Here is a 13,821-nt window from a genome sequence, read left to right on the forward strand (position 1 = left end):
TAAAAGAAAAACGTTAAAAATATGGATGGCTTATATTAACAAAAACAGATTTAAATTAATTTTTTGAAAAATCTATTTTATTGTGAAAATGGTTCATATTAAATTTGTTATTTTTAAGCTCTTTATGAATATCATTTTCTTTAATTCTGATGACAAGCCAATAAAATAGAAACTATTTAAACTTTTGATTTACAGATAAAAATTAGGCCTAAGATTTCATATATTTTTCTTAAAGTTACAAGGCTTTAAATTGGTAAAGCCAGGATTTGGATTTATGTAGTGTGACTCTAGAGTGCATACTACTCTAATCATTATATTCCACCACCCATCTTAAAGTTAAAACAAGTGCAATTCATAATCACTGCATCAACTTCCTTATACTTTTTATATTTTTGGCCATTTGAAAAGATGTTTGAATTAAGATTTTTTTACCAACATAGGAGACATATAGAACTGAGTTAAAACCTTAATGCTGTTACTTCTCAGCAAGACAATCTCAAGGGACTACTTTGTTCAGTTCTCTAACCTTTAGATTTTTCACCTCGAAATTTAATTTTTCAATAGAAATACCAAACTTTGTATTATTTTAGCAGACACAAGTATAATAAAAACAAAGAATTTGGACACATTTAAACACTACTTGTTCCTGAAATGAAGAGATAATCAGAATTCATACTTTTTCTTTTAGGTCAATCACTTTTGAGGGAGGATGTTCACTCCAAAATTACCCATTGAATGGATATGGTGTTGCAGAACTTTTAAAATATTTTATCTTTATTTTCCATTTTGATTTAACTAATAGTACTTCTACAATACACAAAACATTTCAATATTCTTCCCCTATATAGCTTCTTCTTATTCTATTTTCCAATCTTGATTTATTTATTTATATTTTAGTTTATTCGTTTTCTTTTTTTTCCTGTGCCTGTGATTATCCATATACCTTTTTCCTAACTTTTAATGTTCATTTATCTGCAATGCAAATCAACATAAAAGCTTTTATATGGTATGTGTGTGCATATGTGTGTGTGTGTATGTACATGTGTTGTTGTAGTGAAGGATATTAGATAAGTTAATAATGGAATCATTACATTTCCATTGTCTATTAAATATATGGCCTTTCTCGTGTATGACATGTCAAATTTGGGACACTTGTGTGAACACTAGAAACATTACATCACAGAAAACAAAATGAAGTGAGCACATTAAAAAACTCAGTTATTTAATTGAATTTATTTTAAATTTATATTTGACAGGAGAACATAATTTCAATTGGTAATATTTTTCATTAAATAATGATAAATAAGGTTAAAAATGAAATTGAATCTGTCAACAGTTATTAAAGATGTGGTACACTTATTACACTGAAACAGATGAATATTAAAAGTCCATAATATGAATATCGAAAATGCCGCTTTTTATCTGCTGTCCTCACTCTGGGCATGAAAATTCCATTGCCAATTCTAACTTGTGAATCTATGCAGCCCCAATTATTAGGACAGAATAAATAGAGAGGTAACTTCCTATAGCAGTAGTGGGTTCCCTGTTTAGGGAGAACCCACTAGAGACAAGTGTCCTGAGTGTTTTCTGAATTCCTGTGATAATTTTATTTATTTCACTGACATCACCCAACTTTAAACACAATAGATCATACCATTTTTGGTTTCAACCATGTTCTACCCTTCTGCACTTCAGGCTCAGGAAATATGTTGTATCTCCAGTATATTAGCCTCTGACTCAAAAATACAGAACTTTTTAAATACAAGGTAGTGATAAAATGTAAATGGTCATCTTGATATACTGAGTTAGTTCCTTTGTCCTAGAAGTGTTCAGGAGGAAACTTGATACCTTATTGCAAATGCATTATGGAAGGAATTTGACATTTCTTTGTTGGTGCTCACAAATTTGAACAGTTGTGATTGTATAAATATCTTTCTTTTTATTAAACCAGAGTGTAGACAGAGTTGTGTTGTGTAGTTCACAACCAGCAATGGCAGAATTCAGCTCTTAGGAAAAGGAAGAGCCAAATTGAAGATTTCAGGGAGTTTATCAGTCTGTGGTCAAAAGCACAGGAAAGAAGTAAGAAAATCAGATGCATTAGATTAGAGTGCATAGAGATAGTCAGGCTTACACTTTAGAAAATGCGTGGCTGGAAAAGAAGATAATCTGAAAAGAAAAGACTACTGGTCGGTAATCACCTGAATTAATCTATACTCTACCTAGTTCTGGCACAAAAGACAATGTCTTGGTAGTCACAACTCCTGTTAACTAGAAAACATAGAAACCCACAAACTTAGATATGATGATATATTATTCCCACAACATTCAGGTACTTTCCTATTTGATATCTATACTTACTCAGTTAAATAATAATTTGACTGAAAAAGTAATCAGGTCAGGCCCTCAATTTGTCCTTTGTTTTCTGAAATAATTTTGCCATGCCATAACTTTCTCATGGCATTTTTCACTTCTGCATTCCTCACTGTGTAGATGAGTGGATTGAGAAAGGGTGTTCCAATAGCATAAAATACTGCCACCATCTTGTCCATGGGGAAAGTGGTTGGGGGGCATGTATATATGAATATACATGGACCAAAGAATAAGATGACTACAATTAAGTGAGAAGTGCAAGCGGAGAGAGCCCTTTTCCTCCCTTTGGCACTGTGGTTTCTCAGTGAGTGCAAGATGTTAATATATGAAATTATCAAAATCATGAAACTACTTGAGCAAATTGCCCCACTGTTAGACACCAACAGCAGGTTGATCATGTAAGTGTCCATGCAGGCAAGTTTCAACAAGGGCTGCAAATCACAGCAATAATGATCAATCAAATAGGGTCTACAGAAAGGCAATATTAAGGCCAGGATGATCTGAGCTGTAGAGTGTATAAAAGACCCTATCCAGGCAATAACAATCAGGATGATGCAGACCTGCTGGCTCATGATGGTTAGGTAACGCAAGGGCTTACAGGTGGCCACATAGCGATCAACAGCCATGAGGATGAGGACAAAGATCTCCATGCAGCCAAATAAATGTAGTGCAAAGACTTGTGTCATGCACTCATTGTAGGATATAATTTTCTTTTCAGAGACAGCATCCACAATTAATCTAGGGGCTGTGGAGTTTGAAAAGCAAGAATCAGCAAAGGACAAATAAAATAGGAAGAAGTACATGCGACTTCCTAGTGTCCGGCTGGACTTGATGGTCACAATAATGAGCATATTCCCCACCACAGTTCCCAAATAGAAAATTAAGAAGATTACAAACACTATTTTCTGCTTCAAGGGATCTTGTGTTAATCCTAACAGTAGGAATTCAGTCACACTGCTATTTTGCTGCATTGTTTCAGCTGATGTGAGGAAACCACAGAATAGAAATAGTCAACCTGCAAAGAAAAAGAAAAAGGAAACAAATGCTAAATTTAGAGGTCAAATACATATTCTTGCAATGAAATTGCAACTTTCCAATGGGTTATTATTGACAATTTTTGTATTTTTTTCTGAGTAAAATGGAATTCATAGTAACTATTCAATATATTTACCAAATTACTTTTTTTTTATTTTTGAGACAGAGTGTCACTCTGTCCTCTAGGCTGGACTGCAGTGGCATGACAAAATTACACATAAAAAATAATACAATGAGAAATAGAAAAATAACTTAAAAGCAAATGACTTTTCAAACAAAGTAAACATTAATTTAGGGGTTTGGGATGAGTAGGTATCTTCTGAGCTGAATGTGTTTCTTTAGCTTATAGCTAAGAATAATAAATATTTTGTACTGTGTTGCAGTAACAGAGGGAAATGTACATGACTTATTACAATACGCTTTCACTTTATTTGAACCTGACAGTACCATTATAATATATTTACTCAGTAAATATACTGATCATTCTAATGATGATTGTTTAAATACTTGAGAATACCTTCCTTAATAAAATTTACATGTATGTGGGTGAGTGTGTGCTCACGCACACACACACAGAGAGAGAGAGAGAGAGAGACAATAAACATAAAATTTTTGCAATGAGCAAAAACCGGTCATTCCAGTCCAACATGAGAATTATTTTATTTATTTATTTTTTATTATACTTTAAGTTTTACGGTACATGTGCACATTGTGCAGGTAAGTTACATATGTATACATGTGGCATGCTGGTGTGCTGCACCCACTAACTCGTCATCTAGCGCTAGGTATATCTCCCAATGCTATCCCTCCCCCCACCCCCCACCACACAACAGTCCCCAGAGTGTGATATTCCCCTTCCTGTGTCCATGTGATCTCATTGTTCAATTCCCACCTATGAGTGAGAATATGCGGTGTTTGGTTTTTTGTTCTTGCAATAGTTTACTGAGAATGATGTTTTCCAATTTCATCCATGTCCCTAAAAAGGACATGAACTCATCATTTTTTATGGCTGCATAGTATTCCATGGTGTATATGTGCCACATTTTCTTAATCCAGTCTATCATTGGTGGATATTTGGGTTGGTTCCAAATCTTTGCTATTGTGAATAATGCTGCAATAAACATACGTGTGCATGTGTCTTTATAGCAGCATGATTTATAATCCTTTGGGTATATACCCAGTAATGGGATGGCTGGGTCAAATGGTATTTCTAGTTCTAGATCCCTGAGGAATCGCCACACTGACTTCCACAATGGTTGAACTAGTTTACAGTCCCACCAAGAGTGTAAAAGTGTGCCTATTTCTCCACATCCTCTCCAGCACCTGTTGTTTCCTGACTTTTTAATGATTGACATTCTAACCGGTGTGAGATGGTATCTCATTGTGGTTTTGATTTGCATTTCTCTGATGGCCAGTGATGATGAGCATTTTTTCATGTGTTTTTTGGCTGCATACATGTCTTATCTTGAGAAGTGTCTGTTCATGTCCTTCGCCCACTTTTTGATGGGGTTGTTTTTTTCTTGTAAATTTGTTTGAGTTTATTGTAGATTCTGGATATTAGCCCTTTGTCAGATGAGTAGATTGCAAAAATTTTCTCCCATTTTGTAGGTTGCCTGTTCACTCTGATGGTAGTTTCTTTTGCTGTGCAGAAGCTCTTTAGTTTAATCAGATCCCATTTGTCTATTTTGGCTTTTGTTGCCATTGCTTTTGGTGTTTTAGACATGAAGTCCTTGCCCATGCCTATGTCCTGAATGGTAATGTCTAGGTTTTATTCTAGGGTTTTTATGGTTTTAGGTCTAAGATGTAAGTCTTTAATCCATCTTGAATTGATTTTTGTATAAGGTGTAAGGAAGGGATCCAGTTTCAGCTTTCTACATTATGGCTAGCCAGTTTTCCCAGCACCATTTATTAAATAGGGAATCCTTTCCCCATTGCTTGTTTTTCTCAGGTTTGTCAAAGATCAGATAGTTGTAGATATGCGGTGTTATTTCTGAGGGCTCTGTTCTGTTCCATTGATCTATATCTCTGTTTTGGTACCAGTACCATGCTGTTTTGGTTACAGTAGCCTTGTAGTACAGTTTGAAGTCAGGTAGTGTGATGCCTCCAGCTTTGTTCTTTTGGCTTAGGATTGACTTGGCGATGCTGGCTCCTTTTTGGTTCCATATGAACTTTAAAGTAGTTTTTTCCAATTGTGTGAAGAAAGGCATTGGTAGCTTGATGGGGATGGCATTGAATCTGTAAATTACCTTGGGCAGTATGGCCATTTTCACGATATTGATTCTTCCTACTCATGAGCATGGAATGTTCTTCCATTTGTTTGTATCCTCTTTTATTTCCTTGAGCAGTGTTTTGTAGTTCTCCTTGAAGAGGTCCTTCACATCCCTTGTCAGTTGGATTCCTAGGTATTTTATTCTCTTTGAAGCAATTGTGAATGGGAGTTCACTCATGATTTGGCTCTTTGTTTGTCTGTTATTGGTGTATAAGAATGCTTGTGATTTTTGTACATTGATTTTGTATCCTGACACTTTGCTGAAGGTGCTTATCAGCTTTAGGAGATTTTGGGCTGAGACAATGGGGTTTTCTAGATACACAATCATGTCATCTGCAAACAGGGACAATTTGACTTCCTCTTTTCCTAATTGAATACCCTTTATTTCCTTCTCCTGCCTAATTGCCCTGGCCAGAACTTCCAACACTATGTTGAATAGCAGTGGTGACAGAGGGCATCCCTGTCTTGTGCCAGTTTTCAAAGGGAATGCTTCCAGTTTTTGCCCATTCAGTATGATATTGGCTGTGGGTTTGTCATAGATAGCTCTTATTATTTTGAAATATGTCCCATCAATACCTAATTTATTGAGAGTTTTTAGCATGAAGAGTTGTTGAATTTTGTCAAAGGTGTTTTCTGCGTCTATTGAGATAATCATGTGGTTTTTGTCTTTGGCTCTGTTTATATGCTGGATTTCATTTATTGATTTGTGTATGTTGAATGGGCCTTGCATCCTAGGGATGAAGCCCACTTAATCATGGTGGATAAGCTTTTTGATGTGCTGCTCGACTCGTTTTGTGAGTATTTTATTGAGGATTTTTGCATCAATGTTCATCAAGGATATTGGTCTAAAATTCTCTTTTTTTGTTGTGTCTCTGCCTGGCTTTGGTATCAGAATGATGCTGGCCACATAAAAAGAGTTAGGGAGGATTCCCTCTTTTTCTATTGATTGGAGTAGTTTCAGAAGGAATGGTACCAGCTCCTCCTTGTACCTCTGGTAGAATTCAGCTGTGAATCCATCTGGTCCTGGGCTTTTTTTGGTTGGTAAGATATTGATTATTGCCTCAATTTCAGATCCTGTTATTGGTCTATTCAGAGATTCAACTTCTTCCTGGTTTAGTCTTGGGAGAGTGTATGTGTCGAGGAATTTATCCATTTCTTCTAGATTTTCTAGTTTATTTGCATAGAGGTGTTTGTAGTATTCTCTGATGGTAGTTTGTATTTCTGTGGGATCGGTGGTGATATCCCCTTTATCATTTTTTATTGCATCTATTTGATTCTTCTCTCTTTTTTTCTTTATTAGTCTTGCTAGTGGTCTATCAATTTTGTTGATCCTTTCAAAAAACCAGCTTCTGGATTCATTAATTTTTTGAAGGGTTTTTTGTGTCTCTATTTCCTTCAGTTCTGCTCTGATTTTAGTTATTTCTTGCCTTCTGCTAGCTTTTGAATGTGTTTGCTCTTGATTTTCTAGTTCTTTTAATTGTGATGTTAGGGTGTCAATTTTGGATCTTTCCTGCTTTCTCTTGTGGGCATTTAGTGGTATAAATTTTCCTCTACACACTGCTTTGAATGCATCCCAGAGATTCTGGTAAGTTGTGTCTTTGTTCTCATTGGTTTCAAAGAACATGTTTATTTCTGCCTTTATTTCATTATGTACCCAGTAGTCTTTCAGGAGCAGGTTGTTCAGTTTCCATGTAGGTGAGTGGTTTTGAGTGAGATTCTTAATCCTGAGTTCTAGTTTGATTACACTGTGGTCTGAGAGATAGTTTGTTATAATTTCTGTTCTTTTACATTTGCTGAGGAGAGCTTTACTTCCAACTATGTGGTCAATTTTGGAATAGGTGTGGTGTGGTGCTGGAAGAATGTATATTCTGTTGATTTGGGGTGGAGAGTTCTGTAGATGTTTATTAGCTCTGCTTGGTGCAGAGCTGAGTTCAATTCCTGGGTATCCTTGTTGACTTTCTGTCTTGTTGATCTGTCTAATGTTCATAGTGCGGTGTTAAAGTCTCCCATTATTAATGTGTGGGAGTCTAAGTCTCTTTGTAGGTCACTCAGGACTTGCTTTATGAATCTGGATGCTCCTGTATTGGGTGCATATATATTTAGGATAGTTAGCTCTTCTTGTTGAATTGATCCCTTTACCATTATGTAATGGCCTTCTTTGTCTCTTTTGATCTTTGCTGGTTTAAAGTCTGTATTATCAGAGACTAGGATTGCAACCCCTGCCTTTTGTTGTTTTCCATTTGCTTGGTAGATCTTCCTCCATCCTTTTATTTTGAGCCTATGTGTGTCTCTGCACGTGAGAAGGGTTTCCTGAATACAGCACACTGATGAGTCTTGACTCTTTATCCAATTTGCCAGTCTGTGTCTTTTAATTGGAGCATTTAGTCCATTTACATTTAAAGTTAATATTGTTATGTGTGAGTTTGATCCTGTCATTATGATGTTAGCTGGTTATTTTGCTCGTTAGTTGATGCAGTTTCTTCCTAGTCTTGATGGTCTTTACATTTTGGCATGATTTTGCAGTGGCTGGTACCGGTTGTCCCTTTCCATGTTTAGCGCTTCCTTCAGGAGCTCTTTTAGGGCAGGCCTGGTGGTGACAAAATCTCTGAGCATTTGCTTGTGTGTAAAGTATTTTATTTCTCCTTCTCTTATGAAGCTTAGTTTGGCTGGATATGAAATTCTGGGTTGAAAATTCTTGTCTTTAAGAATGTTGAATATTGGCCCCCACTCTCTTCTGGCTTGCAGGGTTTCTGCCGAGAGATCCACTGTTAGTCTGATGGGCTTCCCTGTGAGGGTAACCCGACCTTTCTCTCTGGCTGCCCTTAACATTTTTTCCTTCATTTCAACTTTGGTGAATCTGACAATTATGTGTCTTGGAGTTGCTCTTCTCAAGGAGTATCTTTGTGGCGTTCTCTGTATTTCCTGAATCTGAACGTTGGCCTGCCTTGCTAGATTGGGGAAGTTCTCCTGGATAATATCCTGCAGAGTGTTTTCCAACTTGGTTCCATTCTTCCCATCACTTTCAGGTACACCAATCAGACATAGATTTGGTCTTTTCACATAGTCCCTTATTTCTTGGAGGCTTTGCTCATTTCTTTTTATTCTTTTTTCTCTAAACTTCCCTTCTCGCTTCATTTCATTCATTTCATCTTCCATCACTGATACCCTTTCTTCCAGTTGACCGCATCAGCTCCTGAGGCTTCTGCATTCTTCACATAGTTCTCGAGCCTTGGTTTTCAGCTCCATCAGCTCCTTTAAGCTCTTCTCTGTATTGATTATTCTAGTTATACATTCTTCTAAATTTTTTTCAAAGTTTTCAACTTCTTTGCCTTTGGTTTGAATGTCCTCCCGTAGCTTAGAGTAATTTGATCGTCTGAAGCCTTCTTCTCTCAGCTCATCAATGTCATTCTCCATCCAGCTTTGTTCCGTTGCTGGTGAGGAACTGGGTTCCTTTGGAGGAGGAGAGGCACTCTGCCTTTTAGAGTTTCCAGTTTTTCCGTTCTGTTTTTTCCCCATCTTTGTGGTTTTATCTACTTTTGGTCTTTGATGATGGTGATGTACAGATGGGTTTTTGGTGTGAATGTCCTTTCTGTTTGTTAGTTTTCCTTCTAACAGACAGGACCCTCAGCTGCAGGTCTGTTGGAATACCCTGCCGTGTGAGGTGTCAGTGTGCCCCTGCTGGGGGATGCCTCCCAGTTAGGCTGCTCAGGGGTCAGGGTTCAGGGACCCACTTGAGGAGGCAGTCTGCCGGTTCTCAGATCTCCAGCTGTGTGCTGGGAGAACCACTGCTCTCTTCAAAGCTGTCAGACAGGGTCATTTAAGTCTGCAGAGGTTACTGCTGTCTTTTTGTTTGTCTGTGCCCTGCCCCCAGAGGTGGAGCCTACAGAGGCAGGCAGGCCTCCTTGAGCTGTGGTGGGCTCCACCCAGTTGGAGCTTCCCAGCGGCTTTGTTTACCTAATCAAGCCTGGGCAATGGCGGGCGCCCCTCCCCCAGCCTCGCTGCTGCCTTGCAGTTTGATCTCTGACTGCTGTGCTAGCAATCAGTGAGACTCCGTGGGCGTAGGACCCTCCAAGCCAGGTGCGGGATATAATCTCGTGGTGCGCCGCTTTTTAAGCCCGTCGGAAAAGCACAGTATTCCAGTGGGAGTGACCCGATTTTCCAGGTGCCGTCCGTCACCCCTTTCTTTGATTAGGAAAGGGAACTCCCTGACCCCTTGCGCTTCCCAAGTGAGGCAATGCCTCACCCTGCTTCGCTTCGTGCACGGTGCGCGCACCCACTGACCTGCGCCCACTGTCTGGCACTCCCTAGTGAGATGAACCCGGTACCTCAGATGGAAATGCAGAAATCACCATCTTCTGTGTCGCTCATGCTGGGAGCTGTAGACTGGAGCTGTTCCTATTCGGCCATCTTCTTTCTGCAGTGAGAATTATTTTAACCTCTTGCCTTGACTATCTTTATTTCCTTTTAATTTACCTCTGAAAATTTTCTAATTCTTTTCAGTTCCAAATTCGTCCTTTATTATTCAACTTTGTACTGCTTTGTTATCCTGTGTTGTCCAAAGTTAAATTCTTCCCTCTTTCCTTATTTTTCTGGGTTCTTCATAAAGTGTTCTTAAGAGACAAGTAGACGCTGAGACTAAAATGAGGAAAAAAGTGGAAGAATAATTGACACATAAATCAGGACATTCTTTCAAATTTCAGGTTTACAGGTAAACATCAGTGATTTAGAAAATGAGATCTATGTGCTCCAAGTCAGGACTGAAACTTTTAATAGAATTTTTAGTTTGTATGTTCTTGAGAATCCCATATCCTGACTGCAAGAAAGAGAAGTTAAATATATAATGGGAATTTATATTTATTTGCATATTTCAAATATTGAACAAATTGTTCCATATACCTTTTCACATATATATTCCAAATAGCAACACAGTAAAAAATTAAAAGGGAAGTGCCAATATGATAAAATACATTTACAACACATATGCCAGACAAAAGCATAGCTTTTTCAAATGTAAATGGATTTCACAGATAAGTTTCTGAAAAATATGACACAAATGAACATTGGAAAAATAACCCATCTTTAAAGAGACTTTTCTCCTTATTATAAAGATTATGTCTCTGGAAAGATGCTCAATTTCATTCACAGTTAAATACATTCAAGTTAAAATTCCAGTTAGATTATTTTCACCTATCAGGTTAATAAAGTAATCCTTTTGATAAATGTCTTAACAAATAGTCTTGACAAAGGTGTGGGAAACAGTCAACCCTATAAACTTTTCATGGGAATGTAAGTGGGTGCAACCTTCTAGGAAGTGACTTCAGTATCTATTATATGACAACTGCATATAGATATTGATCCAGTTATTCCATTTCCTATAGACGCACTCATTCATAGAAACAAGGACAATCATTTTGCCTTTTTAGATGGTAGCAAGAGATAGGAAACAACTTTAGTGCCCATCAGAAGGGACATTAATGAATCAAGGATGACATTTTTATGCAAACATTAATTAGAATGAAGCAGATACAGATAGCTGTGTGTTTATATGCACACGTGCACACACACACACACACACACACACACAGAGAGAAAATGGTCCCTGACATACGGTGTAAATTGAAATGTAAGAGATTAATACTGCATGCTTAGAATTGTGACATTTTCCTTAACATCAGTACAATATATACTACACACACCTGCATATTTATATACATGAATTATAGTAGAAGAGTATGAAAAAACTATAATGACTCTGAGCGGGGAAATTGCATTCTTGGCATTAGGCATGGGAGAAAGAACAACTTTAAAAAATATTCACTTTGGTAATATTTGACAATGTGTCATAATAATGCCACGTCAAAAATAATGTTTTAAAAGCTTTACCTTGGGAGATGGGTTGTTATTCACCTTGTGATGGCATATCCCTGAGCCATCACAACTGTCCTGTTGTAGACAGGGATTCTAGTGGTATTCTTAGGGCTACATTAAGTCTCACAAATTTGAGTAATTCAGATATAGCAGCAGTGTTGAAACTCAGTGCTCTGTAAATACAACATATGCAGACACACTGTCACTAACTGCAGATTCACTTCCTGTATTGAAGGTTTGTGAAAGCTCTTTAGCAAACATAAATAAAAAATTGTATTTGTCTTCTCTGAATTAAATATTATAAAAAGACACATACACACACGCATGTATCTCCAGAATAAATATGAATAAGCAGGAAAAAATAGATACAAATAGACGTCATTACACATTTTTATAGTACTATATATTAGAATGAAGCAACATAAGAAAGGGTATTTTTATCTGTTCACTGCTGAATTTCAGCATTTATAAAAAAGTAGGTTTTTGATATCTGTTGAATGAATGAAAAAATTAAGAAAAATTCCTATAGATCCAAATCATTAATGTTTTATAGTATTTTATACTTAGTTGCATTAAGGAGAAGGAAGCCAGCATCCTACCATGGGCGACATCATCACCTTCATGGAGCACTTCCTGGAACACCCCAATAGATTTTATTTCTGTTTGTTTATTTATTTATTTTATTACTGCTCCTTGCAGAGCAGAGCTACCCTTAGGCAGTTTGCCCAGAGTAGGCTGTTTCTGTTTAATTATCTCCTACCCACTTCTACCAACAGCTCTTACCTACTAGTGCCCATTTCCATCAAGAAATTCTGTGCATGATTTTTATTACCATCTTTTCGCTTTAGATTGTAAAGCACTTCTAGAAAAGTCCTAGAATTTCCCCATCTCCCACCAGTGTCTTGTATGTGTTAGTTCCTGGCTGTTGTATTGATCAGATCCACCTTCTCTGAATGTTAGGTACGACTAAGTTATTCTCCTATACAGACCTTACCAGCTTTGATAAGAGAGTATGCTACATTAGGATGTCCAATTGCCCTCTTTTCTTCCCAATATAATTTGGAGGCTACTTATTCAAATGAGAATTTTAAAAGTGCTTATAAATTAATATCTAACTATTCTGATATGAAGTTCTCTTTGGTCTCACAAAGAAGCTTACATCCCCATCTTAATGGTAGAAGGCAAACTAAATTGGTTCCAGATTCATCCAACACTTTCTGAAATCTACCCTCACGCAGGATTTTTGACTGGGAAAATTTTCTCTTTTGCTTCCCCAGGAGAAGTGCTCAATATGAATTATGCAAAATTTAAGAGTCTGGGGAAGGTCATCCCCTCAAGTGTCCCTTTTGGAACATGAGCCAGATGTGATAGACAACTTAATCTTCTATTTGTCTTGGATTATGGAGAAAAGAGGTAGCCCACTCTTGCAATTAGAGGTGTTAATTTGAGTGATAACTGACGTTTTCGACTAGAATTAAAAATGGTCATCTGTCATCCAAATCTTTGTTTCTAATACCATTCTCCAATAAAGTGATCAAGGCTTCTTGAAGAAATGTTTGATTCTAGATTTTTAACGGAGAGTGTACAAAATAAACGAGCGTTTCATAGCAGTGGAAATACAGAAGTGCTAAAACATGCACACAAATGGTGATGGGGACACAGGAGTCAACTGAAACAGCCTACAACGGCCAAAGCTGTAAAAATTTTTAGCAACAAAATAAATAACACGGTATTGAAATATAACCTTAATTGTAAAATACATACCAAAAAGTTCATGTTTATAAATAATTGAATACATAGTTAAATAAAATAGAATTAGAGGATAACTACCTTTCATTTATTTTTTAGTTGATATGTAATAATTATATTTATTGGATATGAAGTGATATTTCCATATGTCTTTACAATGTTTAGTAATAAAATCAGGGTAATTAGTATGTCCATCACCTCAGATATTTATTTTATTTTTAATTTTTAAAATTTTAATTTTTACTTATTTTTATTTTTGTGGGTACATAGTAGGTATATTATATGGTTTTTCTGTGTTCTCATTTAAATCTCATCTTCCATTGTAGCTCCCATAATCCCCATGTGTCATGGGAGGGACCCAGTGAGAGGTAATTGAATCATGCAGGTGGGTTTTTCCCGTGCTGTTCTCATAGTAGTGAATAAGTCTCACAAGATCTTATGGTTTTATAAAGGGCAGTTTCCCTGCACAAGCTCTCTCTTACCTGCCACCATGTAAGACATTCTGTTGCTACTGCCTCCCCTTCCACCAT

The 13,821-nt window shown here is 36.9% G+C and overlaps 1 protein-coding gene across 1 annotated transcript; it reads right to left on the reverse strand.

Moving 5' to 3' along the window:
- Positions 1–1,327: 1,327 nt before the first annotated feature.
- Positions 1,328–12,684, reverse strand: OR4C11 (olfactory receptor family 4 subfamily C member 11). Its single transcript, XM_055354957.2, has 4 exons — positions 12,326–12,684; positions 11,558–11,715; positions 10,148–10,309; positions 1,328–3,385 (listed from the first exon to the last, which is right to left on the reverse strand). Exon 4 carries the CDS (start codon positions 3,339–3,341, stop codon positions 2,391–2,393), a length of 951 nt encoding a protein of 316 aa, XP_055210932.2. The 5' UTR covers positions 3,342–3,385; positions 10,148–10,309; positions 11,558–11,715; positions 12,326–12,684; the 3' UTR covers positions 1,328–2,390.
- Positions 12,685–13,821: the final 1,137 nt, after the last annotated feature.

Source organism: Gorilla gorilla, chromosome 9 (assembly GCF_029281585.2).
Source record: "Gorilla gorilla gorilla isolate KB3781 chromosome 9, NHGRI_mGorGor1-v2.1_pri, whole genome shotgun sequence".
Classification (NCBI taxonomy): Eukaryota; Metazoa; Chordata; class Mammalia; order Primates; family Hominidae; genus Gorilla; species Gorilla gorilla.